Source organism: Aulonocara sp. 'chitande type north' Nkhata Bay, linkage group LG10 (assembly GCF_057382095.1).
Source record: "Aulonocara sp. 'chitande type north' Nkhata Bay isolate Kocher_YH1m ecotype deep benthic linkage group LG10, A_spYH_male_GT1.1, whole genome shotgun sequence".
NCBI classification, from domain to species: Eukaryota; Metazoa; Chordata; class Actinopteri; order Cichliformes; family Cichlidae; genus Aulonocara; species Aulonocara sp. 'chitande type north' Nkhata Bay.
The window spans coordinates 8,889,346-8,917,209 of NC_141353.1; the positions used below are offsets into that span (position 1 = coordinate 8,889,346).

Genomic DNA, 27,864 nt, shown 5'->3' on the forward strand with positions numbered 1-27,864 from the left:
GGATAAACTCGGGGCTGGATGTTGCTACTGTCAGGATAAATTCAGGGTTGAATGTTGCTCCTGTCAGGATAAACTCTGGGTTGAATGTTGCTCCTCTCAGGATAAACTCGGGGTTGAATGTTGCTCCTGTCAGGATAAACTCGGGGCTGGATGTTGCTCCTGTCAGGATAAACTCGGGGTTGAACGTTGCTCCTGTCAGGATAAACTCGGGGTTGAATGTTGCTCCTTTCAGGATAAACTCGGGGTTGGATGTTGCTCCTGTCAGGATAAACTCGGGGTTGAACGTTGCTCCTGTCAGGATAAACTCAGGGTTGAATGTTGCTCCTGTCAGGATAAACTCGGGGTTGGATGTTGCTCCTGTCAGGATAAACTCAGGGTTGAATGTTGATCCTGTCAGGATAAACTCAGGGTTGAATGTTGCTCCTGTCAGGATAAACTCGGGGTTGAATGTTGCTCCTGTCAGGATAAACTCGGGGTTGAACGTTGCTCCTGTCAGGATAAACTCGGGGCTGCAGTGACACACTCTGTCCTTGACAGGAAGCTAAGATGGCGGCCGCCGTGGTGAGGAGTCTGGGCTCCACTTTGGGTAAAAACCTCCGAGAGATCCGCCTGCATCTCTGCCAGACCTCCGCGGCCAGTAAGGGGGCCAGGTGAGCTCAGAGCCGGGCTGCTGAGGCGAGAAGAGCCGGTGATGGTTTTACAGAGCGGTCATTAGCGAAGGACAGCTAGCGGCTAACAGCTAGCGGCTAACAGCGTCGCGGACTCGGGTTTACAGTGAGAGGTTTGCAGGTTTGACCCCTGTGAGTGCTGTCAGGATAAATGTGTCTGAGCACGTGAAGACTCATAAAGAGAGATGAGAGCAGCAGCTCAGTAAACAACAACGCTGCTAAAGGAAACACACGGAGGCAGAGGTTTGACTCACATCTGGACAGAAGCCCTGGCTCCTGCAGATGTTCAGCTGTGAGTCTTATGTAGTTTATGTTCCAGATGTTTGTTCATGGTGGAGACCTCTGAGTCTGCGCAGTGACACACACACACACCTGAGCCGGCCACTCGGGATCCATGATCACAGTATGACTCACGGCTGTGACCCGTGTGAACCCACGGGACCACAGACAGATGAAGGTGAAGGAGATTTCATCATCGTCACGCTGTGATTAGCTGAGGAGAGAGAGCTGACCTGCAGCAGGAGTCAGGTTATGGAGGAGACGAGGAGCTGGAGGTCAGATTAAGGAGCTCCTTCAGCTCCTCGCTGCCCATTAGCAGGGACTGACCCTTCAAAATAAGAGCACGCAGACTGTTGGTAATCTGGTCATGTGAGGAAAACACTGACACGTGACAGAGTATTGATTTATGGATCAATCCGTTCATTAGTAACAGAATAATGATGAGCAGATGAATAAACAGCGGCCATGCTTTATTTTTCATTTTGTTGTAGTTCACCTGCAGGTTCAGGGTCCCTCTGACTGAACGTCCTGCAGAGGACGCCGTCTGATGAGCGGACACCTCGGCGTACGTTGATTAGTGTCATCTATGCTGTCACTGTTTATGTCTCTGTGACATCACTTCATGTGGGATTAATAAACAGTTGTTCAGGTGAAACTCAGACAGGTGAGGCTCCTGCTGTCAGGTCACAGGTCAGCTGACCTTCCCCCGCTCCCCCCTGTGTTTCAGAGAGTTTGTGGAGCAGAACTACGTGACCCTGAAGAGGTCCAACCCGGAATTCCCCATCCTGATCCGGGAGTGTTCTGGAGTCCAGGCCCGGCTCTGGGCCCGATACGGTGAGCCCCCTCACGCTCCGCATCACGGGACACTCAGATGCGTCACCTGTGTATTGACCTGTTATTGATCCCTGTCTCTGTTCAGATTTTGGGAAAGAGACGAGCGTCTCCGTGGAGAACATGTCAGCTGATCAGGTGGCCAAAGCTCTGCAGACTCTGGCTCAGTCCAAGCCCTGACCCCCGTCTGAGCCCGCAGTGGTTCAGTCCATTCACTGACCTGTTTTTGTTTCTGTAAATGTGCTGATGTGAATAAAGTGAACATGTGAAGGTCTCTGTTTACTGTGAGGTCACTGGGTCCATCAGCAGGGCTTCTGTGGGTTTACTGGGAGTTTATTGACACATCCAAAGTTTTTCCCGAGTTAAAGTCAGATTATTTCACAGGCTGTTTATGTTGAAATTAGCAATAAGAAGTTTAATTTGCTCTTTAAAACGAGTTTCCTGGGAGCATTTAACTGGATTTCAGATATTTTTACTCTGAGTGTATAAATGTACAGGAAGTTCACTGATATTTTAGGAGGATCACGTAGTTTAACTGGTTTTAAGGTTTCTTAATAGGAACAGACTCAGTTTCAAATTCAAATTTTATTTGTCACGTACACAGTCATACACAGTACGATATGTAGTGAAATGCTTGGACAACTGCTCGTGACCTAAAGAAAACAAAAAAGGAAAAGGCTATGAATAAGATAGGAAATAAATATGAAAAATTAAAAAGGGTAAATTTAACTAGGAAGGAATAAAATATAAATTAAGGTTAAAAATGAAATAACTGTACAACACAAATTAGAATGAAGGGTAAATTTAACTGGGAAGAATAAGATAAAATATATAAATTAAAGTTGAAAATAAAATAACTGTACAACAAAATACACAATATAGAACTATATAAGAATGTATGAAGAAATATAAATATAAATATATACACAATAACAGCAGCGTGATTTAAGTAATGAAGTGAAACAAAGTCCAGAAAGTCCAGTGTGTGTGTAAGAACTGTATGTGTGGGTCAGTACTGTGTGGTGGTGTGATTGAGAGACCGTATCGCCTGCGGGAAGAAGCTCCTCCTCAGTCTCTCTGTGTTGGTCTTCAGGGAGCGGAATCGCTTTCCTGACCTCAGAGAGAACAGTCTGTTGTTGGGATGGCTGAGGTCCTTCACCATCTTCCTGGCCTTGGTCCAGCACCGCCTGCTGTAGATTGAGTGCAGGTCAGGGAGCTCGGAGCGGATGGTGCGCTCAGCTGACCGCACAACCCTCTGTAGAGCTCGTCTGTCCTGCATGGTGCTGTTCCCGAACCAGGTTAAGATGTTTCCCGTCAGGATGCTCTCTATGGTGCAGGAGTAAAAGTTCCTGAGCACCTTGGAGGGCAGTTCATTGCCTCTTGGCAGGTTTATGTGGTTTTACTGGAATTAGAGGGTTTGTTTAGGTCTGACTGGTTTAGATGGTTCAGGCTCAGTGAAACAAACACTTTGCTGGTTATCTGGAGTTTGGAGTTTGTTGAAGGAGCTCTGAGTGAAGCTGTGTGAGTCCTGAAGGTGGCGCAGCAGCGAGCACCAGCTGGTCCTGGAGAACCTTCAGCTGTGGCTCCGCTGACCTGCGGGGGGCGCTGTGAGCCAGAGAAACAACACGTGACCGGGCAGGAGAGCTGCGGGTGTTTCAGTGTGTGAGGAACAAAGTTGAGCTGTGAATAAAAACCTCAGTGACGCAGAACAAACCTTTCCTCCATCAAATCAAAGAACTCCTTATTTAAACTACATGAAAATGATCTTTAAACACAGACAGTATTTGGCCTGTATTTTATTATAACTTTATTTTTTTATTTATTTCCTATTTTCAACTCATTTTAACCGGATTTGTACAATTTTGTTGTGTTTTTTATCTCGCGGTGTTCATTGACGCCGCTGTCTGTCCTGCGGTGTCTCCTCTCCTCCTGCAGGAGGTGCTGTGTCTCTTCTCTAAGTAAAACGGACGTGACGTCACATCACGGTAGCTCTCCTCACAGCTAACTCGGAGCTTGGCTGGAGCAAAGAGACCCGCAGCAGCTCAGAGAAACCCGAACACCGAGCCTTAGTTTGTCCCTGTGACCGGACCGTGCCAGATTCAGACCGCAGGAGAAGCAGCTGCCCGCAGAGATGCCTGAAAGTAAGCGTTAGCTCCGCATGTTAGCATGCTAACAGTCATTTTACGGGCTGTTAGCCGTTAGCTGTTTGTTTACTTAAAAACAGATGCAATAAAAACAGCAATTATTCGATACATTATTGAAATAAACACGGCTTTGGGAGCATGAGTGCTGAACTGGACCGAACAGTTGAACAGAAAAAGCCTCTGACAGCAGCTATTAGCCAAGCTTCTCCTCTCACTGCGCCACACCAGACTCCGCTCACACTTCTGCCGCTTTAAAGCGGCCTTGCTCCGTCTGTTGAGAGGTTGTTAGTAAAACTGTAGCACGGGGAAGGAGTCCCTCTACACATGGGCCAAGCCGGTTTACGTCGAAATCAAATAGTTTCCATGAAATCTGCAGTTATTTGTTTCAGTGTAAAACAGGGAACATATAAAGAGCAGAGCAGCTCCCACTGTGTCCTTTTAAACGAGGCGGCCCTGCTGTCTGCCTGTGCTCTAACATCTGCCTGTGCTCTAACATCTGCCTGTGCTCTAACATCTGCCTGTGCTCTAACATCTGCCTGTGCTCTAACATCTGCCTGTGCTCTAACATCTGCCTGTCTTTCAGCTGAGACGTACTCCAACCCTCTGGCTCCTGAGGGCCACGACATGGACGACCACCGAGCTGCAGCTCAGTGAGTCACACACACACTGATACACACTCCTCGCTGCTACTGCTGTGTTACTGTGTATTTCTTTGTTTTAATGTGTGTGTTTCCATCTGTCCTCAGGTCCAAACTGACCAATGATGACTTCAGGAAGCTGCTGATGACGCCGCGGGCAACGCCCTCCTCGGCCCCGCCCTCCAAGTCCAGACATCATGAGTGAGTGATGTCACGGAGAGAGCAGACGGGTGTTTACTCGCAGCACAGCTGACACGTCTGTGTTTTTAATTTCCCAGAATGCCGAGGGACTACAACGAGGATGAGGACCCCGCAGCGAGGAGGAGAAAGAAGAAGAGGTGGGTGCCGATTGGACGTTTGTTACATCAGAAAACTGCAGGTCAAAGGTCACCTGGCCTCCACAGAGCTGATAGCTCGCTGAGTGAAAGATGGCAGCTGGGCGCATCACAGGACTGTTAACATTAGCCGGGATTATGACGGGATTGTGGAAACACGGGAATATTCTGGAAGGAAAGGAATGAATGTTCACGACATTTAACAGTTTTTATTATTAATAATAAAAAGCCTGGACAGACGTTTTCACCTGTGATGTGCACGAGAGCGTTAAATATGTCGACACATACAGCAGTCCACAGCACTCAGGGTCTCAGACGGCGCCGCTCTGACCCTCAAATGCATGTTATTGATTATTGATCAGCTGTGGTTTGGTTGCAGTTACTATGCGAAGCTGCGTCAGCAGGAGATGGAGCGTGAGCGCGAGCTCGCCGAGAAGTACCGAGACCGAGCGAGAGAGCGGCGAGATGGCGTCAACAAGGACTACGAGGAGACAGAACTCATCAGCACTACGGCAAACTACCGAGCTGTCGGGCCGACCGCCGAGGCGTGAGTACCAGCCATCGATGACCCCAACATGGCCGCGCCGAGAGGAACGGGTCATTATCATTCTAACTAAACTCTCATCATTCACCCGTGTGTGTGTGTGTGTCTATGTGTGCGTGTGTCTGTGTGTGCGTGTGTCTGTGTGTGCGTGTGTGCGTGTCTGTGTGTGCGTGTCTGTGTGTGTCTGTGTGTGTGTGTCTGTCTGTGTGTGCGTCTGTGTGTGTCTGTCTGTCTGTGTGTGTCTGTGTGTGTCTGTGTGTGCGTGTGTCTGTGTGTGCGTGTGTCTGTGTGTGTGTGTCTGTGTCTGTGTGTGTGTGTGTCTGTGTGTGTGTGTGTCTGTGTGTGTGTGTGTCTGTGTGTGTGTGTGTGTGTGTGTCTGTGTGTGTGTGTGTGTGTGTGTCTGTGTGTGTGTGTGTGTGTGTCTGTGTGTCTGTCTGTGTGTGTGTCTGTCTGTGTGTGTGTGTGTGTGTGTCTGTGTGTGTGTGTGTGTGTGTCTGTGTGTGTGTGTGTGTGTGTGTCTGTCTGTGTGTGTGTGTGTGTGCGTGTCTGTCTGTGTGTGTGTGTGTGTGCGTGTCTGTGCGTCTGTCTGTGTGTGCGTGTGTCTGTGTGTGCGTGTGTCTGTGTGTGTCTGTCTGTGTGTGCGTGTGTCTGTGTCTGTGTGTGTCTGTCTGTGTGTGCGTGTGTCTGTGTCTGCGTGTGTCTGTGTCTGTGTGTGTCTGTGTCTGTGTGTGCGTGTGTCTGTCTGTCTGTGTGTGCGTGTGTCTGCGTGTGTCTGTGTGTGCGTGTGTCTGTGTGTGCGTGTGTCTGTGTGTGCGTGTGTCTGTGTGTGCATGTCAGCGATAAGTCGGCAGCAGAGAAGCGGCGTCAGTTGATCCAGGAGTCCAAGTTCTTGGGAGGTGACATGGAGCACACTCATTTGGTGAAAGGTCTGGACTTCGCCCTGCTGCAGAAGGTCAGAGGTCGCGGTCGTCGGGATAACCTGTGCGGGTGTGTTACCTGCTCAGCTGTTTACCTGTGTGTGTGTGTTACAGGTGAGAGCTGAGATCACCAGCAAGGAGAAGGAAGAAGAAGACATGATGGAGAAGGTCCAGAAAGAAGCCAAGTAAGGAACCATGGAGCAGAGCTGCAGCCCTGTGATCAGAACCTCACCTGCCTCTGTGACCTTTGACCCCTCACCTGTCTGTCTGTGTGACCTTTGACCCTCATCTTTCTGTGTGGCCTTTGACCCCCTCACCCATCTGTGTGACCTTTGACCCCCTCACCCATCTGTGTGACCTTTGACCCCCTCACCCATCTGTGTGACCTTTGACCCCTAATCTATCTCTGTTTGACCTTTGACCTCTAATCTGTCTGTCCCTGTGACCTTTGATCCCTTGCCTGTCTCTGTGTGACCTTTGACTCCCGCACCTATCAGTCTGTGTGACCTTTGACCCCCTCTTTTTTACTTGTCTATGTGACCTTTGACCCCCGTACCCATCTGTGACCTTTGACCCCTAATCTATCTCTATATGACCTTTGATCTCTTGCCTGTCTCCGTGTGACCTTTGACCCCTCCCCTGTCTGTCAGGAAGGACGTGGAGCCCGAGGAGAAGATGGAGTTTAAGACTCGTCTGGGTGAGTCATGTTTTCTGGAGGAAGGTGTGGATGTGGGAGGAGGAGGTGAGGGAGGGGAGGTGTGACTGTTGTGAGTCTGGAGCGTTCAGGAATAAAGGAGGATCGTCTCCGGATCAAACGGAATCTTTTTAGAACAACGTGAATATTTTGGTGGAGAAATCATATGAACGTGAACATTGAACCCGGCGTTCCCGGTGTCTCCGTGTTCGCTCAGGCAGGAACATCTACCGCGTGGTGTTCAGGTCCGGCGTGACTGAGAGGAACGAGCTCTTCCTGCCCGGCAGGATGGCGTACGTGGTCGACCTGGACGACGAGTTCACCGACACCGACATCCCCACCACGCTGATCCGCAGCAAGGCGGACTGTCCCAGCATGGAGGTGAGGCCGAGTCCTCGCCACGTCATCGCCAAAACATCCGAGTTCTCCAGCTGAATGATTTCAATATCGCAGAGCCCTGAGATCGTTCCCTCACGTTCTCTCATGTTCTGTCTCTCAGGCTCAGACCACCCTGACCACCAATGACATCGTGATCTCCAAGCTGACTCAGATCCTGTCCTACCTCAGGCAGGGAACCCGCCACAAGAAGATCAAGAAGAAGGACAAAGGTGAGTCTGCACAGCTGCTGGATGTTCTCCTGACGCTCTGCAGGTGTGCCAGAGGGCCCGGTGGCGCCAGTGTCCGGCAGCCTCGCCTCTGTCAGTGCGCCCCAGGGTGGCTACAATGTAGCTGCCATCACCAGTGTGTGAATGTGTGGATGACTGGATGTGTGAAGCGCTTTGGGGTCCTTAGGGACGAGTAATATATATAAATATATAAATACAGACCATTTTTCTTAGTCAAGCACTCACCTGTTTGTGTTTCAGGTAAACTGGACGATAAGAGAGCTCCAGAGGCTGATCTCAGGTCAGTTCACCCCACATCGCCTCATCACGAGTGTGTGTGTTTATTGTGTGTGTGTGTGTTTATAATGTGTGTGTGTGTTTCAGTATCTTTGAGGACATCGGGGACTATATACCGTCCACCAAACCCACCAAAGAGAAAGAGCGTCACCGGGACAGAGACCGGGAGCGTGACCGTGACGACGACACCAAGAGCCGCAGACACGCCTACTTTGAGAAACCGCGAGGCGACGAGCACCAGGTGATGTTGGGGGGTGGGGTTTGTTTGTGCCTGGTTTACCCGTGTGGTTCTAACTGTGTGTGTGTCTCTGCAGGTGATGGAGGTGGACACAGGTAAGCTCCTCACTGTGACTCACACGATCGTTCTGACCAATGACAGCTGATCGATAACTGATGGATGCTGCGTCTGTGGCAGGTCCAGGATCAGTCAGAGACCAGATCAAGATGATCAATGAGAAGTTTGCAGGAGCAGCGGGCAGCCAATGGCAGAGCCAGGAGCCATATCCTTGTTTTTGATTGGACTGTTGTATGAGTGGGTGGGGCTTACTGTACCACACCAGCTTCTGTCTGAGCTGGTTTACCTGTGCGCAGGTAAAGTCTGTGCTCATGTTGTGTTACAGGTGATGTTCTCGCTCACCTGTATGGGGTTCAGGTGTTCCGGTGATGTCACAGCTGCTGGGATGGAGCGGGAGTAGTAACGCGTGAGCGGGAGTAGTAACGCGTGAGCGGGAGTAGTAACGCGTGAGCGGGAGTAGTAACGCGTGAGCGGGAGTGGTAACGCCTGAGCGGGAGTAGTAACGCGTGAGCGGGAGTTGTACGGCCTGAGCGGGAGTTGTACGGCCTGAGCGGGAGTAGTAACGCGTGAGCGGGAGTGGTAACGCGTGAGCGGGAGTAGTAACGCGTGAGCGGGAGTAGTAACGCGTGAGCGGGAGTAGTAACGCGTGAGCGGGAGTAGTAACGCGTGAGCGGGAGTAGTACGGCCTGAGCTGGAGTAGTACGGCCTGAGCTGGAGTGGTAACGCGTGAGCGGGAGTGGTAACGCGTGAGCGGGAGTGGTAACGCGTGAGCGGGAGTGGTAACGCGTGAGCGGGAGTGGTAACGCGTGAGCGGGAGTAGTAACGCGTGAGCGGGAGTAGTAACGCGTGAGCGGGAGTAGTAACGCGTGAGCGGGAGTAGTAACGCGTGAGCTGGAGTAGTACGGCCTGAGCGGGAGTAGTAACGCGTGAGCGGGAGTAGTACGGCCTGAGCGGGAGTTGTACGGCCTGAGCGGGAGTAGTAACGCGTGAGCGGGAGTAGTAACGCGTGAGCGGGAGTAGTAACGCGTGAGCGGGAGTTGTACGGCCTGAGCGGGAGTAGTAACGCGTGAGCGGGAGTAGTAACGCGTGAGCGGGAGTAGTAACGCGTGAGCGGGAGTAGTACGGCCTGAGCGGGAGTAGTACGGCCTGAGCGGGAGTAGTAACGCGTGAGCGGGAGTTGTACGGCCTGAGCGGGAGTTGTACGGCCTGAGCGGGAGTTGTACGGCCTGAGCGGGAGTAGTACGGCCTGAGCTGGAGTAGTAACGCGTGAGCTGGAGTAGTAACGCGTGAGCTGGAGTAGTAACGCGTGAGCTGGAGTAGTAACGCGTGAGCTGGAGTAGTAACGCGTGAGCTGGAGTAGTAACGCGTGAGCTGGAGTAGTAACGCGTGAGCTGGAGTAGTAACGCGTGAGCTGGAGTAGTAACGCGTGAGCGGGAGTAGTACGGCCTGAGCGGGAGTAGTAACGCGTGAGCGGGAGTTGTACGGCCTGAGCGGGAGTAGTAACGCGTGAGCGGGAGTAGTAACGCGTGAGCGGGAGTAGTAACGCGTGAGCGGGAGTAGTACGGCCTGAGCGGGAGTAGTACGGCCTGAGCGGGAGTAGTAACGCGTGAGCGGGAGTTGTACGGCCTGAGCGGGAGTAGTACGGCCTGAGCTGGAGTAGTAACGCGTGAGCTGGAGTAGTAACGCGTGAGCTGGAGTAGTAACGCGTGAGCTGGAGTAGTAACGCGTGAGCGGGAGTAGTAACGCGTGAGCGGGAGTAGTACGGCCTGAGCGGGAGTAGTACGGCCTGAGCGGGAGTAGTAACGCGTGAGCGGGAGTTGTACGGCCTGAGCGGGAGTAGTACGGCCTGAGCGGGAGTAGTAACGCGTGAGCTGGAGTAGTAACGCGTGAGCTGGAGTAGTAACGCGTGAGCTGGAGTAGTAACGCGTGAGCTGGAGTAGTAACGCGTGAGCTGGAGTAGTAACGCGTGAGCTGGAGTAGTAACGCGTGAGCGGGAGTAGTACGGCCTGAGCTGGAGTAGTAACGCGTGAGCGGGAGTAGTAACGCGTGAGCGGGAGTAGTAACGCGTGAGCGGGAGTTGTACGGCCTGAGCGGGAGTAGTAACGCGTGAGCGGGAGTTGTACGGCCTGAGCGGGAGTAGTACGGCCTGAGCGGGAGTAGTAACGCGTGAGCGGGAGTTGTACGGCCTGAGCGGGAGTAGTAACGCGTGAGCGGGAGTAGTACGGCCTGAGCGGGAGTAGTAACGCGGGAGTAGTAACGCGTGAGCGGGAGTAGTACGGCCTGAGCGGGAGTAGTAACGCGTGAGCTGGAGTAGTACGGCCTGAGCGGGAGTAGTACGGCCTGAGCGGGAGTAGTAACGCGTGAGCGGGAGTAGTACGGCCTGAGCGGGAGTAGTACGGCCTGAGCGGGAGTAGTAACGCGTGAGCGGGAGTAGTAACGCGTGAGCGGGAGTAGTACGGCCTGAGCGGGAGTGGTAACGCGTGAGCGTACTGAACAACTGTAGTACTACACACAAGAAAATACACAATATAGATACATGTATGTATGTGGTACAGTGATACAGGGTACCGACACCAGTACTGCGTGTGTGTGTGTGTGTGTGTGTGTGTGTGTGTGTGTGTGTGTGTGTGTGTGTGTGTGGTGTTACTGCAGTACTTGTCCTTAGCTGGTGTGTACTGGCTCTCAGAGGAGAGACTCCAGTAAGGAGCAGCTGGGAGATTTTTTTGGAGGATCAAACTCATACGCAGAGTGTTACCCTGCTACGTAAGACACACACACACAGACACGCACACAGATGCACGCACAGACACGCACAGACACACGGTGCGTTAACCTTCAGGTGTGTGTGACTACATCTGTGTGTGTAGGATGGACGACCTGGCCGTGGACAGTGATGAAGAGGTGGACTACAGTAAGATGGACCAGGTAACTCTGACTCCCAGCATGCACTGCAGCTCATCCTCACACAGCAACATGATGCTTTTCTGTGTGTGTTCCAGGGCAATAAGAAGGGTCCTCTGGGCCGCTGGGACTTCGACACTCAGGAGGAGTACTCGGATTACATGAACAACAAGGAGGCGCTGCCCAAGTGCGTGCTACTGTGTCCCTCCGCTCTGACTGACAGGCAGCCTGTGTGTGTCTGTGTGTGTGTATTCACTCTGTGTGTGTGTGTGTGTCTACAGGGCTGCCTTCCAGTACGGCATCAAGATGTCTGAAGGCAGGAAGACACGACGTTTCAAAGAGACCAATGAGAAGGCAGAGCTCGACCGCCAGTGGAAGAAGATCAGCGCGGTGAGAGAGATGGATGATCTGATATCCTCGTGTTGGTGTTGTTCCAGGTTCAACATTGCAAGTGACCAATCACATTGTTGTGACGTTATTCTTTGGCACGCCGAGACATTCGTACATTTATGAAATTCCAATGTTGCAAGGACAATATCAGTTCTGCTCAGCGTTTATTAAAGGGTCAGGGTCCGTTGATCGGCGGACAGAGGCGGTTTCTCGCAGCTTAAGTACAGTTTTTTGTTTCACAGCGGCTTTTCCCGAAGTCCCAAAAGTATGACGTCACAACATTCTGATTGGTCACTTGCAATGTTGATCCTGGAACAACACCAACACGACGATATCAGATCGTGTGAGACAGACACACACACACAGGCAGAGTGAACACAGACACACACACACACGCTGTAAACCAATCAAACACGACGCTGAAGCAGCTGTTTTTGTTTCAGATCATCGAGAAGAGGAAGAAGATGGAGGCTGACGGGTAACTACTTCCTGTTTGTTCTCAGCTCCTCGTTTATCACTTTGTCAGCCAATCAGGCAGCAGTGACCTTATGTATGACATCATAAATGATGGAAGACTTATTTTTTTCAGGGTCGACGTGAAGAGACCAAAATACTGAAGACGCCCCGCAGACCCAGCAGCTAAATCGATCGTGTATCGATCGGCTTCATGTTAGTTTAGAAACATGTAAATGTACAGAGATGCTGTGAGGTCAGAGGTCACTGACCCCGATAAGTGTGTATTGTTATTGATTAGCTGTTCTTATTGATCAGTTTGTTTTGTGAGAATAAAAACATCCAAACATCTGCTGTGATTGCGGTTTCTCTATAAAGACGGCCAATCAGGAGGATGTGTGCTGATCAGCTGTATCCATGGAGCTGCAGTGGGCGGGGCCAGGAACAGACTGATTAGTATCATTTTTAACACGTGTGACGTCGTGACCTCACAACCTGAGTTTGTATCACGGATGTCTGTGAACGGGAAGATTACGATATTCGAGATCTGGCCTAAAGTAAAATAGAATAAAATAGACGCCCACATGAGTGACAAAGATGGCCGCTCAGAGTAAACTTCACTCTGCTCTCGCATTGGCTACCAACTCATCAGTCACAACCTCTTAACCAGTCAGCTCTTATGGATGAACAATATTTACAGTGACGAAGCTCAGTGGCGTCGCCCCCTGCTGGCCGTCACACAGAAAGCTTACAGTCCTTAAAGCTGTGTCGTCGGGTTATTGTTACTCATCACTGTTTTAGCTTCACCTGTTTTTAGCCAATCAGAGAATAGAAATCACATCTGTCCTCTGAGCTCACAGCAGACTCACAAAAGGTGCTAACGCTAGACGTGCTAATCTAAGAAGCTAATCTAATTTTCATTTAAAGTAAGTAAACTGGAATGATGACATCACAAACACTGATTGGCTGTGGTAGATGTTGGACAGCGAGTACTCGAGTCTGGACGAGCAGCAGACGTTTACGCGCACATCTGCTGAGTGTCAGAGGTCACATCACAGATCCACAGGAACTGGTTAGCGAGGTCGTCAGTAGTGGTGTGCCATACTGCATATTTTGGTATCGATCCGATACCAAGTAAATACGGGCCAGTATCGCCGATACCGATACTTTTCAATAAATAGGGTGGATGCCTCATTGAATTGCTAGATCGCAATTAATTTTCATGACCTTAAGTGTTTTTTGTGATTTTTCCTTTTGTATTATTAATTACTTAAAACCCAGGACATAATTAGGAGAAATAATTTATTTATAATTAAATAAAAAATGCTTTATTATTCTGGCGGCCGTGTACTGCGATGCTGCTGCAGATGAGATGGACTCACCTTCACTGCATCTACAATCATGCCTCGCCGGCTTAAAACCTGTGCGCTGCTTGTGCTGTTGTTGTTTTTGGTGGTGATGTGTACAGTTGGCAGCAGGAGGGCTGCAGCCGTTGAATGTAGGCTACTGTTACAGCAACCGGGTGATCACTGTAAGGGTGGACAGCGCGCGGCTCGGGGTGAGCCGGAGGCTGGCGTGCCAGCGGGCCCTGCAAAGCTGGAGACGGAGGTCGAGGTGCGTGGGCGTCCTGCCACGCCTGAAGGCGGCACGCAGGACCATGCAGCCTGCGTGCCGGCCGTCTGCCCAGCTGCCTCTGAGCCCCGGCTCACTTCCACTCCTGCTGCACCGCCGCTGCTTGCCATATGGGTGGCCATCAGGCCAGCTCCCGGGCTTCCGCTGGAGGTGCGGGCGACCGCCAGAGTGGACACTTCCCTGTCGCATGGGGGCGCCGATGGTCCGGGCCGATTCCCTCGCCAGCTCGCGGGTGGGGTGAAGCGGGCGATGGGGGTATGTGGCAGGGCGTGTTCTGCGATGCCGCTGCAGGTTTGGTGGTGGTGATGTGTGCGGCTGCCAGCGGGAGAGCTGCAGCCGTTGAATGTACTGTTACAGCAACCGTGTGATTATTTTAAGAATAAATGATGCGGCGAAGCATGAAAATGCCGTCGGGTTTGCCGCAAACCAGTAAACAAATTAAAACAAATACTGTTGATGAACTATAACACACAAATTGCAATTAAAATTCTCAACAACAAAAACAAAATATATAATTAATATGTAAACAACTTAATAACCCCCAAAGTGTCTAAGTCACGTGACGTGTCAGCGCAACACACGAAACATAAGAGGGGGGAGCAAAGTGTTCCTGCACACAGGAGCGGCGAGTCCAGCCTGGCTGTTTCGTTTTTGCCGAAAGCACAGCAAACAAGCAGAACTCAAAGTAAAGAATCGATCTAACCAGGCTAGTATCGATCCGATCCCGACTTGGGATCGATACTATCGATATTTGGATCGATCCGCCCACCACTAGTCGTCAGACCTGCTCTGAGCTGTGTGTGATAGCAGCTTGTTTCTTTGTTGAGCTCATTAAGCGTTCCTCATCTTTACAGGACTCGTTAAGCTCGTTATGCGCAGCAGCTCGTTAAGAGATCAAACTCTTTGTTGTTGTTTGTTTGGACGAGTTCGTCCCCAGATTAGCATCAGAGAGGCTAACGAGAGCAGCTAATTACCCTGAGAGTGTGATGGACTCCTGGACTCATGAATATGGATGTGCGTGCTTCTCCAGGTGCTAATGTGCTAATGAGGCCTAGCAGCTCCGCCCACCCGCAGCTCTGACAGGAAATGGTTGTGTGGACATCAAAGAGGAACTTTGTGTTTAATTGAACTTTTTTATGACCTGATTTATTCTGAGAACTTCAGACTTTATTTCAAGTTTATCTCAAACTTTGATTCAGCTTTAATTTAACGATCAATCAGCTGCTCGTTAAGCCCTCGCCCTCTGAGCTGCCGTCTGATCGGCCAATCAGGACGAGCGTGTTCCTTTAACTGCTTCAGGAGGTTTACTGTAAACAGACGAGTCTCAAAGGACCCACTCAGGAAACACGTTTGCAGCTCAGGCTCTGAGTCACAGTGATTCACACAGTGCAGGCCCTCTATGTGCAGGTGTGTGTGTGTGTCAGTGAGCTGACCCACTGTCCTCATTTATTTCACTTTGTCGCTATGGGAACAAGGTGTGTGTCTGTTAGCGAGTGGAAATGGGTCAAATCACAGCAGGTTAATGTCATGACACAATTCATGCCACCATCACACACACACACAATTTTACAGTGTTTATTTGTTTAAAATGATCTATTTAAAGTAAGTTAAATGTGACCGTGATTACTGTCCCCCAGCCGGGGCTGTCCAAACGGGCTGCACCCACCTTCGTGGTCTAAGTGGGCCGGGTCCTCCGAAAGCCGGGTAGGCTGGAAGTGAGCGACTGTGACGGTCTAGCCCTCAGAGCTACGTCACCACTCTCTCCTCTGCTCCCTGCTATCTAAATATAACCGGACGCGTAAACGCTCGACCAAATCACTTCTGTTTAATCAGTTTTCTGTTTGACGTTTATTCAGCTGTGTGAAAACCACATTAATAAAGTTTAATCTAATCTAATAACTTTAATCTCAGCCAAACGATTTACTCACGAACAAACAAAACACTGAAAAAAGCCCAACAATTACATTATATATCATGTTTAAGATCGCGGGGTTTGAAAACGATGTGCCGGGAGTCCGCAGTTCTCACCGGCTCAGGTATTTGAAGTTCACACAGTTACATTCTCGCCTGAAAATATGTTAAAAGTTTATTTTCGACCCAGAAGGAGTAATAAGAGTAATATTAAAGCTAAGTAGCTGCAGTAGTAGTAGCCATTGTTGGGAACTGGAATCAGTGTTGCCAACTCCTCAGTAAGGACAATCGCTATTGGTTGTCCTAAAAGTCGCTAGAAGTCGCTAAATGACGTCATCACCTAATTTGCATAATTGGTCATGCTAATGTAATTGTAACCTACGCTGTTGGAGAGAGAAATAACATCGTGGAAGAGACATAAAGTGAGTAAAAAACGTCCTAAATGCATTTAGAGTTTATTTAGAACTACAAATTAAATTTCTTTAATTCTTTAATTCTTTCTTTAATTTCCAGGGTAGACCTGAGTGGAGGCATCAGGAAAGCTAAGGCTGCCTATAGGAGGAGGATTGAAGATCACTTTGCTGACAACGACCCCAGAAAAATGTGGCAGGGGATCAATCACATTACCAACTACAGAAGCAATAACCAGGCGACATCTAGGACTGATGCCTCACTGGCTGAGGATCTAAACCGTTTCTTCGCCCGCTTTGAGACGACCAAGCCCTCAGCTGCCACACCACTTCCACCCGCCCCCAGCACTGGCACACTAACACTCAGGGAGCACCAAGTGAGGTGTGTTCTAAGGTCAGTGAATCCCAGGAAGGCGGCAGGTCCTGATGGAATACATGGAAAGGTTCTCAGAGCATGTGCTGACGAACTGACCGGAGTCTTCACTAAAATCTTCAACCTTTCCTTGTCATCAAACACCGTCCCGCCCTGCCTCAAAACCTCCACCATCATCCCCATCGCCAAGAAGACAGCTGTGGCCAGCCCAAATGACTACAGGCCTGTTGCACTTACGCCTGTAGTGATGAAGTGCTTTGAGAGACTGGTCTGTCAGCACATCAGGGCCGGTCTGCCTCCCACTCTGGACCCCCACCAATTTGCCTACAGGACAAATCGTTCCACCGAGGACGCTATCACCATAGCGCTCCACACTGCGCTGAGTCACCTGGAGCACCGAGGAAGCTATGTGAGAATGCTCTTTCTGGACTTCAGCTCAGCATTCAATCATATCATCCCGGAGATCCTGGTCCAGAAACTGTCTCACCTGGGACTCTCCACCCCCATCTGCCTCTGGATCAAGGACTTCCTGACAAATAGACCACAGTCTGTCAGACTCGGCCCCCACCGGTCCAGCACCATCACACTCAGCACCGGGTCTCCACAAGGATGTGTTTTGAGTCCCCTCCTGTTTACGCTCTACACATCCGACTGCTCCCCTACCCATCTCTCAAACACCATCATAAAGTTCGCGGATGACACCACAGTGGTTGGACTCATCTCAAGGGGGGATGAGTCGGACTACAGAGATGAGGTCAACAGACTGACTGAGTGGTGTTCAGTTAACAACCTCCAACTGAACACCACAAAAACTAAAGAACTTATCTTGGACTTCAGGAAGGGCAGAGCAGACCCGGCCCCACTTTACATTCACGGGAGCTGTGTGGAGAGGGTACACTCCATGAGGTTTCTGGGTGTGCAGATATCTGATGACCTCTCCTGGACTGCAAATACTACAGCGGTGGTAAAAAAGGCCCAGCAGCGTCTCCACTTTCTGAGAGTGCTCAGGAGGAACAACCTGGAGGAGAGGCTGCTGGTGACATTTTACAGAGCCACCATAGAGAGCATCCTAACGTACGGCATAACAACATGGTATGCAGGGTGCTCAGCTGCGGACAGGAAAGTACTGCAGAGGGTCATCAACACAGCCCAGAAGATCACTGGCTGCTCTCTGCCCAGCCTGGAGGTCACTGCAAACTCTCGGTACCTCAGCAGAGCTGGCAATATCATCAAGGACCACTCTCACCCCAGCAACCAACTGTTTGAACTATTACCGTCAGGCCGACGGTACAGGTCACATAAAACCAGGACAAACAGATTCAGGGATAGCTTCTTTCCCAGAGCTATCACCGTAGTAAATAAGCACCATACCGTCACTGTCATCATATTAATGCTGCTATCCTGTATATATTGTACATACTATTGTTTGAGTACTTACGATTGTTTTTTTTGTACTTTTTATATTTTACATTTATATTTATTATTGAATCTTGCACCAAGGGAGTGGCACTCCAATTTCGTTGTACTCTGTACAATGACAATAAAGGCTATTCTATTCTTTTAGCAATTATTGTTTTTTAATGTCACAGTTCCAACCCTGCTCCTTTACCCGGGCTTGGACCGGCAAAAGTGACCTGAAATAGGCGCTCTGGTGGAGTTACTGTGTGTGTGTGTTTATAAGTAGTTTTAAACCTTGTGATCCACAAAACAGCACAACAGTAAAAGAAGAACTGACTGCGTTACAGTCAGTGCGGAGCAGCGGCTTCGCTCATGCGCGATTCATTTGCAGTTCGGACGCACAGGTGTGAACGTCTCCTGCCCTGATAGCAGCTGGGGAGGACTATCCTCCGCCCGTGAGCGCTTTAGCACAGGTGAGGTGCCCACGGCAGCACCGCTGCTTGCTGAGAGTAAGAGTGACACGCCCTTTCACGTCAAAAAGTCGTCATAAATAAGTCTCCAGTAACACCAGAAAAAGCCGCCAGATTTATCGCTAGTTGCTTTTTATAAAAAAAAGTCGCTAAGGGGTCTGAAAACGCGCTAAATATAGCGACAAAGTCGCTAAGTTGGCAACACTGACTGGAATTGGCTGGGCTGCGCTATGAATTCTGGGATATGGTTTTTCATTTTTGTTGTCTGGATGGACAATCAGGGGAAATTTGGGTGAATGGTGGCTCCGGGAGAATTTCAGGAGGGGCACTGAAGTTTGGGATTCTCCCAGAAAGATCGGGAGGGGTGGCTCGTATGTTTACATCATACTCTCTCAGGTCTCTGATCCTGAAGCTCAGCTGAAGCTCAGCACTCTCACAGACGACTGTCCTCAGAGTGATGATGAAGATCTGTCTCCAGATCGCTGGTTCTCTTCCACAGCATGTCTTTAGCGCACGATCTGATATCGTCATGTTGGTGTTGTTCCCAGATCAATAGTGATGTGACGTTCTGTATCGAGGCTTCGAAGCTTGTGTCGAGTAATTGAGGGGGCGTTTCCGCGATGCGCGTATCGAGGCTTGTTTCATTTATGGGAGGAGCTGAAAATGATGACGTCCGAAGCCTCGCTGCCCGGCTGTACCACGTGACTGGTTCATGAAGCGGTTCGAACTTTGCCGCGAGCTATGACAGCGATATAAACCCTCAGACTTCATTCAAAATGTGGGTGTTTGATGGAGAGTTGTTAGTGAGAGTTTGGAGACAGTTTGGAGGTTTATGAGAGAAAGTCAGGAGAGAATGGAGCCAGCTAAGAAGAGGAGGATGTCCTCCCCTGTGTGGGAACATTTTGATCTTATTCCTCCCAACAAGGTATGTAAATTTCTACAGAAGATGTATTTTCATAACACTGATGGTGCAATACAATTTATGTTGAGCTGTCGTTGTGTACAAGGTGAAGTGTTTGCTATGTGCCAGGGAGCTGGGCTATAACAACAACACCTCATCCATGCTTAGGCACTACAGAGCTTTGCATGAGAATAAGGGGGACACCGATTGTGGAGCAAGACCAGGTGAGCCATCAAATGCAATGATAATATAGCATGCAGTGATGTTACTAAAGATTTGTTAAAACATTAAATCCCAGCTATGTTCTCCCCACTGAAAAGGTCATAAAAGCAGTGAAAATTTAGTTTTTACAGAATAAAATGTGAACAGGCAGGACTGAGGCTCAAAGCCTCAGTGTGTAGCTGTCCATACCTCAACGTTACAAAAGCACAACTACTGTCCACACCCCAACCACACCTCACCTCACAGTAAATGATCATTTCCATTTTAAGCATTTCCAAATAATCATTTCCCATACTGCCACTATAAATATACACAGTATACTGCCATCACTACAATATAGATGTTTTACACACTCCTTTTGTTGTTGACATTTACAGGCTGTGTGCAAAAGGCCACACTCTTCAAATTCATGCCAACTAATATTTTTACGTCCAGTAGGTGTCCTGCTAGAGCAAATGAAGCTTCAAGAAGCTTCGCGCTGGGGTGAACCAATTGGATGAAAAGCTTCAGTGCTTCATGAAGCTTCATCTGCCCATCACTACAGATCAACATAGTAAATGTTGTTCCAGGATCAACACCAACACGGCGATGTCAGATCATCTCTTTAGCTGTGTCCGAATTCAGGGGAAGGATCCTCCCGAGGACGTGTTTGGAGGAAATGATGTCACAGTGAAGTGACGAAGGCTGTCCGAATTCAAAGAGCGCTCAAAATGTGGCGACAAATGCGTCCTACTTTTCCCCAAATTTGAAGGATGGGTCCGATGTGTCCTTCGTGTCCTACCAGGATTCATTGCGGGCCGTACAGGAGACTTTCTGATAACGATGGTGGTCGGAGCGGGAGAGGAAAACACTTTCAAATGTAAGTATGTGAACATCTGGTGGTACAAAAGTTAAATTGTTATAGCGGTCGTGTTGTTAAGCTTCGGGCATCTGCACGTGTAGCCGGTCTGGCCTTAAACTCTGATTGCTGTGAGTTCTCTGCGTTGTGCGAGTGACCCGAGGAGTCAGCTCTCACTTATTCTCCCAGAACTGTTTAAAATAAAAACAGTACAGCGACTTCACTTCACTGGACTCTGCATAACTCTCCTCAGCGGGGCCTCTAGGCAACTGAGGAAAATAGCACACAGGAAGTGACTTCATGGGAAGTCAAAGGTCACACAAACAAAATAAAAGCTCCCAAAATATAAATTCAGAAAATAAACATATATAAATAAGCACATATACATAATCGATACTGACAAAGCAAAATAACACTGCAGGATGAAATATGAATTATTTTTTAATACACCTGTTACACACAGACATGTTTTTTTTTTAATTTAATAAGCCTAAACCAGCTTGTATGGTAGGTCCCACGGTTTTTCATGTACTGCTGCTTACATACAGCTAATTTTGATTTTTTAAATTAATCTTTATGGTGACATGTTGTGGGGAACAAAGACCAAACAGTCATTTTATTAAAATGAGGAGAAAACGATCACCTCTTCACTGGGTGCAGGATTGGGCCCCTGTGGCGTGGAGATACAAGAATGAATCCGTTTACAGTTTATTCATATGAGTGCGGTTTTATTAACCCTCATGCTGCACAGCAGCGGTCCCCAACCTTTTTAATGTCAGACAGGGAGCGGCCTTTAAGGTGTTGTGGGTAAATACAACAAAATAAATGATACGACCAAGAAAAAACGGGTCTTTGGTAAATATAATAATAAACTTGAATTAACTGTGTCATTGTGTAACTTCATTAGCAGCTTCCTCCTGAAAATGCACCAACGTTGAGAGTAACATCCTCCTCTCTGCCCCTTAATGCGCCCCGGTCACTATGGTAACGTGTAAATATTTCTTTCAAAATAAGACACAACTACAACAAGGGAAAGACCCAGGGAACGATACAAACCCTGAAAACCATAAATTTCACAGCGGAGCCTCAACTCTCGTGGCCCGGTACCAAACGACTCACGGACCGCTGCTGTGCAGAACCTGTGATGTCCACACGGCGTTCCTCTGGTGTTCTGCTGGGTTTAGGGATTAACATGGTTGCCATGGTTTCCTCTCTTCTCTTATGTGTTGTGTGTGATCAGGACAATTCTGGAGAAGATGGGCCTGCAGGGGAAAGTCACCCCCTTGCAGGCCAGAAGACATGAGATAACTTTAAAGAATACAAAGTACGTCTGTGTGTTATCAAGAAGATGATTCTTAAGAACACAAGTTAATAAATGTGCAACTACTAAGAGTTGTTGTGGTGTTTTTATTTGCCTGCTGTCATCTTTGATTTCCTCTGCCTTTAGGATTGCAAGTATCCAGGCTCAGGAGAGGGGTCAGTGGAAGCCCACTGCTGTGCTTGGCCCTGGTTTGCCCTCATGGATGAGGTGATAGGACAGATGCCTTCCACTAAGCCTCCTGTCCTAATGTCCTCTCTCCCTGAGGACACTCCAGGGCCAAGCACAGCAGTGGGTGACCAAAACGACAGCGATGACGAAGCGGCTCAGCCACCTACGACAGGGAGGAAGAGGAGAAGAGATGATGAGCTGCTGGAGCTCATCAGAGAGGACATGAGGCAGCAAAGAGATGCTGAGGAGAGGAGAGCAGGGGGAGGATGGACCGACTGTTTCACTTCTAGAAAGATCAGTTCCCAAATGAGTTACGTACTGAGAAATTTATTTATTTGAATATATTTGTTACATTGTTATGTGTTGCATTAGTTTAAAGGTTTTATGTTATTAATAAATGATTCAAACAAACAGTAATTGTCACTGAATTTAATTTGATTTACAGGCATTTTTAACATGTATGAACACGACGCTAACTTTGAACAATATTACATGGATATTTATGTGATAGCAATAAATAAATAACAATAACAATTAAACAAGAATATTTCAAATACACAGTAAAGATGGAAAAACAACATTTCCAGTTGTTCACACAGGATTAAGCTGAGTGACCTGATCCTGGACCGTTTCTTTAACAACTGTAATAGATTACAGGAAGTCTCTGGCAGTGTTGCTGAAGATCAGACGTGGATGGGGTGCAGCAACTGAGACCTGCGGTTTGTCTTTTCTGGTTGGTGAGTGGAGAATCACACAGGGTGGTCTGCAAAGAGCTTTAGGATCCTCCCACTGTCCACTGCATCGTCCATCCACAGGGTTTGCAGGGCTCACTCGTGGCTGCCACACCACTGAGATGTTTTCACAAATATGCAAGCAGGAGATGGTGGATGCTATATTATTAGTATAATACTTGTAACTCTGTAGCAGACAACAGTTTGATAAAGTGCTGTGTAAAAACAAAAGATTAGATTCGTCTGCCAAAAACTGATTTCCGGTTTCTGCCCTACACTGATTGCTCGTATTTAACCTGCTATGAATAACTTGTTGGTCTATAATATGTGAAACATGTCAAATGTTTCCCTCATTAATGATATCAGGTTACTTTGAGCCACCAGCAACATTCCTGTTACAGGAGACGCTGCAGTCAGTTTTTGGCAGTGACTTTTATCCTTTATTTATCCAGTTCAAAAAAAGGTTGTTGACATTAAAAATGTACTTTTTAAGAGTAATCTGGCCAGTGATTGCTGGGTTTTTCTCTGTATGTATTATTGTAGGGTCTACCTTACAATATGAAGCGCCTTGAGGCGACTGTTGTTGTGATTTGGCGCTGTGTAAATGAAATTGAATTGAAAGATGTGTTTCCAAAGGAAGTGCCAGAGCCACTCACCGCGGGGACGTTAGTGCAGTCTAACCTTCACAGCAGAGACATTCAACTCTGACTTAAAGAGGTCCGGTTAGCAAAGATCTGGATGGTCATCATCAAACCACACGTACAGACGAAACCATCGCAGCACACATAACACTGTTTTACACACACGTGCATAAACACTGATGGTGTCGCAGCAGCATGAGGCTGGCACGGAGAACAGAGCGTGTGATGGCTCTACAGGAAACACACCTTTCATTACACATTTGTGATTTTTACGGTGTTTCTGTTGTATTTGAAGGTTCGGAGGTGTTTCCTGCCTGGTTACCGTAATGACCCTAATAACAGTGAAAAGCACAGAGCCGATGCTTTCAGGAACTGTTGGAAGTTTCAACTGTGCCAGTTGTTCAAGCGTTATGGTAGTGTGACCCTGACCCGACAGGAGCGCCGTGCTTCCATCGGGATGAAGGAGAACGCGGGTTGGACCTCGGCTCTTTGCTGGATGGGCTCCAGAGGTCACAGGTAGATTCAGGTGGAGGAAGATCTGTAATCATCCAGGTATCATCTTTATATCACCAGGTAACTACAGGTGACATAAAGATGTTTCAAAATAAAAGCTCTGCAAGGTTTAACCCTTTAAGACCTACCATAGAACCAAGGCCGCCAAAGCTTATATTATATTTTTACATGCCGTGGAGCCATTTTTGGGAGCATTTCAAGTTGATATACATCAATACAACCATTATAGCCCAAATGTTAATAATATGTCTGCATTAAGTGCATAGTAACTACATAAATTGCAACAAAGTGCAATAAACTACAAAAAAATTGAAAATCGTTTTTGTTTTTTTTACATATATTTCTAGTTAGAGAAATTTAAGAGGTTTATCCCTCAAAACTGTAAATACAAAAAAGTTGCAAAAAAAGGTTTACAACAACAGGAAATTTATTTTAAGTGTCTCCATAGTTTTATTTTTCAAATATACCAATTTTTATACACTGCAGGAAAAACAAATATAAATATCATAATGCAAATTTGCAAAAAAACAGCATCTGCATCAAAATAAACTATTTCCAGCAGTGCAATATGAGTCCTCAGCATCCCAGAAACGACACAGAAAGTTATAAAGTCAAAGATAACTTTTAAAAACACCAGTATAGGCTCATGAGGCCCTGATGGTAAAAAACTACATTTCCGCAAAATTACGTCACGGCAAAGCGTGTTTCTGCAATATTATGTTTTTGTTGCTGCAAGTGCTTTTTATGCAGTTTTTGCAAAGCTATATGTGGAAGGAAACTGTGACCGAGGACAAGCTGATGGCATAAGATGTAAGTACAACTCCTCTTTCATATGCAAAACAAATTATTGCGCTAGCTTAGTGGTTGCAGTGCTACCAGGATTTAAAAATAGTTGCGCAAAACAGAGCGTGCCCGCTCCGACCGGCTTTAAAGGGTTAAAGGCTTTTATTCAATTGGAATGGCAGTCCTTTACTTTGAAACAAACAGGAAATGCTGAGTTTGTAAAAGCAGCGTGGTTTGTGTGTAACAGGAAAACAAGAAACATGGGTCATGTTCAGCAGCTGAGGTAATCAAGGGTCAAAGGTCACTATAAGAGTTAGTTTAACCATGTTACTGGTTCACAGGTCAGCGAGCTGTTTGAGTGCGTTCCTTCATCATCCTCCCTCTGACCTTCATCATCATCAGCTCTCTGTGGAGCATCATTTGGACCCACGAACCTGTCAGTGCTGAACCGGGCTGTGTTTCAGCCACAGCAGGACCAAAATTGATAAGATAACCTTTATTAGCCCACGCGCGGAAAATTTGTTGGGTTAAGGCTGCTGACCTTTGCCAGCGCCATCTTACCCTCCGACCATACATACATTAGACAAACATCACATGGGGAAGACAGGTCAGAGGTATAACATTGGAAAATGCACAACATGAGGAAAGACGAGGAGAAAAAGAACTCCCCCCAGACTGAGCTGCAACAGAGAACAGAAAAACACCTCAGCACACGAATCAGCACATCTCCCAACATAAAGACATGAGCCTGGAAGGCGTTTGGAGGGGGTGGGGGGTGAGTGGAGGTCTGTGTCAGTATGCATATGTGTGTGTTTGTGTGTGTTTGTGTGTGTTTGTGTGTGTGAGAAAGTGTCCTTTCGCCCGGTTAGGCAAAAGTCAACAATCTTCAGTCGATGCGAGTGGACTTGAATGGGGGGGGGGGGGGGGGGGGGGGGGGGGAGTTTTGTTATTCCCATCAGCTGCTGCCTTGAGCATCCAGCTGGCGCATGAGATGGAGATGGTAGCTGTTTTGGTTAGTGTTAGTTGGTCTGATGTCCGTCACAGGTCACCAAATCTCTCAATTCCCGTTGTTCTTCTCCACGATCGTATCCATATTGCGTTCAATAAACACAGTCTTACTCACAGCCCTGCCCATCGTCTATCATGTCGGACAGCCTTGTGGGATTTTGTAGCCGCTTCTTGTTCTTCGATAAACCGAGCCGGCTCCAATCAGCCTGAACTCTGTTATCGTGGTTCTGAACTGGTAGATTGTTGCCAGACACACGATGCAACCGACCATCGAGTATCCGGCAGCAAACGTCTTTCTCAAGCCCAGGAGTTTCATTAAGGGACCAGCTGATCAAATTATTCTTCTTTAGGTTTTCAGAGAACAAGTCTGGGAGACTCTCTGAGCGTTAGAGAATAAGCGAGACTATACAAACGAGAAGCCAAACAGGAAAGATAAGAGAGAGGGAGAAGGAGAAAGTGCGACGGCCTCCGTCAAGAGCCAAGAGAAGAAGCTTCCTGCAGTGAGACAAAAGCAGAGTTCCTGGCTCTGAACTCAACTCGTCACTGATTCATTCTCGTTTTTTTACTAATAAAAAACAAAAACAAACGACAGTAAACAAAATACAGTCGAGTAAATCAGAGCATTGTGGGACGGCCGCCTCGTTAAGCTCGTTAAGACCGGAGCGCACCTGTGTCACCGTCAAATGCAGTTTTCTAAGCATCAAACACGTCCAGCTGTGACTCCGCCCCCTTCGGGTAACAGTTCACACCCACTTTCACATTAGTCACAGAAGCAGATCCCGTGGGGCAGAGCTTCCTCGTGAGGTCACATTTCACCTATTGACATCACACTGAAACCCCGCCCCTTTCACAGTGTCCTCTGTGCTCTGTCCATTAGCAGACAGCTGGCTGATGGGAGTCGTTTTCTCCTCCTCTGTCACAGCGACCGCCTCAGAAGAGCAGCGGGGGTTTGGTGAACACTCGGTGCTCTGCAAAAAACAGAGAAGAAGAAAAAACAGGAAGTGTCAGACAGCTTCGGTGTGACACTTCCTGTTTACACTGACCAGGTGAGGTCAGAGCTGCAGGCACGAGCATCAGCGTCTGCAGTGGTCTGATCACGGCTTCACCCTAACTGACCTAAACGCACTGAAGCTTGTAAACCTTCGTCTGTTTCTGTCACAGAGTCTAAAACACCAACAGCTGAGTTTAAACAGCAGAGGGAGAAAAACTCCAACATTCAAATATTTCAGAGATGAGGAAGCGACGAGTGTGACGCTCTGCTGATACACCTGTGGTCACTAACACACTCAGCACTGCATGTACTGCAGTACCGAGTGTCGTCCTGTCTCTGAGCTGTGTTATTATGGCGTCTGTGTGGAGGAAGCTGGCGCGGCGTCTGTGACGCGCTTCGTTACCGTGAGCTGCAGCGTTCTCCTGATGGGTGTTCTCCAGCTCGCTTTCCGGAGTCACAGCGTCTGAAAACCAACAGGAAGTCAAGGACATGAAGACATGGAGTAAGTGCATATGAGAGCATGAGGGTGGGAATGGATGTCTGTATCTGTGTGTGCCTGTATGTCTGTGTCTATATGTCAGGTTGGGTATCAGGCGCCACCTCTCTGGGGACATCTCAGGCCCTCCAAGGTTTGGAGGTTTATCTCCCCCCACCACCACTTCCCCTGCCAGTGGCGGACTCCCTCAGGTGTCGGTGCGTTGGTGGTTCTTTGTGTCTGGGGGTGGGCATCCAGGTACACACCGGCTCACTCCTTGGCGGCCGCTTATCGGGGCCTGGAGCCTGGGGCTCGCTCGGGCCACTTCGGAGGTGGGGTGCCCCCGGCCTCTCGGCCTGGGGCTCGGTCACTCAGGCACGGCTGGCTGCCGGCGGAGCTCACGGGCACGTCACTGCAACTCCCCCTGGCTTCTGCTCCGCGGCTGCTGAGTGAGCCCTCATCTGGGACTCTCCTCAGCTCTTTCTGGGACAGTGGCGCGGCTGCCCCTCTGTTGGTCTTCCTTGGTCTCTTGTGTTCTGGGGGCCTCTGGATGTCTGGAGTTTTGATCTCCTCCATACCTGCTTCATGCCCTGGAGGACGGGGCTGTGGCCCCCCCACACCCTCTAGCAGATCATCACATGAAGGAACCTTTTAAAAACAAGCGCGTCCATGCTCACAGGTGTACACACGGGTGATCACACCCACAAACTACACCCTTTTTGGCTCCTACCTCAAAGCACACTGTGTGCTGTTGATCTTATGTGCTGCACAATAATGTTTAACATTTAGTATTTACTGTCATATTCCCATATATCATTGTGATGTTGTTTATTCTATTACTCTTGTTCTCTTCTGCTTGCTTTCTTTTTTCTTTCTCAGCAGGTGATCCAGGTGATTGATATATGCATTTTTTTTTTCTCTGCCCGTTCTGTTGGTTTTTGTCTTTTGCCCTTCTCCCCCGTCCCTCTTCTCAGCTGTTTCTCTTTCCCTCTCTCTTTCTCCCCTTCTTTCCTCCAGTCAAGTCTGTCCCGTGTTCAGTAAGTGAAAATAAAATAAACAATAAAAGGTGAATCAAATGGACCATTAC

At 48.5% G+C, this 27,864-nt stretch overlaps 3 protein-coding genes across 3 annotated transcripts in view; 2 read left to right on the top strand and 1 right to left on the bottom strand.

Annotated features, from left to right (window-relative positions):
* Positions 1-492: 492 nt before the first annotated feature.
* Positions 493-2,052, top strand: ndufa2 (NADH:ubiquinone oxidoreductase subunit A2). Its single transcript, XM_086308138.1, has 3 exons — positions 493-650; positions 1,675-1,781; positions 1,867-2,052. The coding sequence occupies exons 1-3, from the start codon at positions 547-549 to the stop codon at positions 1,956-1,958; spliced, it is 303 nt and encodes a 100-aa protein (XP_086164264.1). The 5' UTR covers positions 493-546; the 3' UTR covers positions 1,959-2,052.
* Positions 2,053-3,723: 1,671 nt separating this feature from the next.
* On the top strand, positions 3,724-12,342 carry ik (IK cytokine). Its single transcript, XM_086308056.1, has 20 exons — positions 3,724-3,919; positions 4,506-4,572; positions 4,669-4,761; positions 4,839-4,898; positions 5,275-5,442; positions 6,277-6,391; positions 6,471-6,541; positions 7,007-7,053; positions 7,268-7,431; positions 7,550-7,658; positions 7,917-7,956; positions 8,040-8,193; positions 8,267-8,285; positions 8,368-8,451; positions 10,923-11,010; positions 11,115-11,172; positions 11,247-11,335; positions 11,430-11,538; positions 11,982-12,016; positions 12,128-12,342. Exons 1-20 carry the CDS (start codon positions 3,910-3,912, stop codon positions 12,153-12,155), a joined length of 1,608 nt encoding a protein of 535 aa, XP_086164182.1. The 5' UTR covers positions 3,724-3,909; the 3' UTR covers positions 12,156-12,342.
* A 12,900-nt stretch (positions 12,343-25,242) lies between these two features.
* LOC147320169 (dachshund homolog 2-like) overlaps positions 25,243-27,864 on the bottom strand; it is a 37,095-nt gene continuing 34,473 nt past the window's right edge. Inside the window, exons 11-12 of the mRNA XM_086308140.1 lie at positions 26,706-26,765; positions 25,243-26,279 (exon numbers count right to left, since the gene is read on the bottom strand). Of these exons, the coding sequence (XP_086164266.1) occupies positions 26,242-26,279; positions 26,706-26,765 (98 nt within the window). The 3' untranslated portion in view covers positions 25,243-26,241. The remainder of the gene's footprint in view (positions 26,280-26,705; positions 26,766-27,864) is intronic.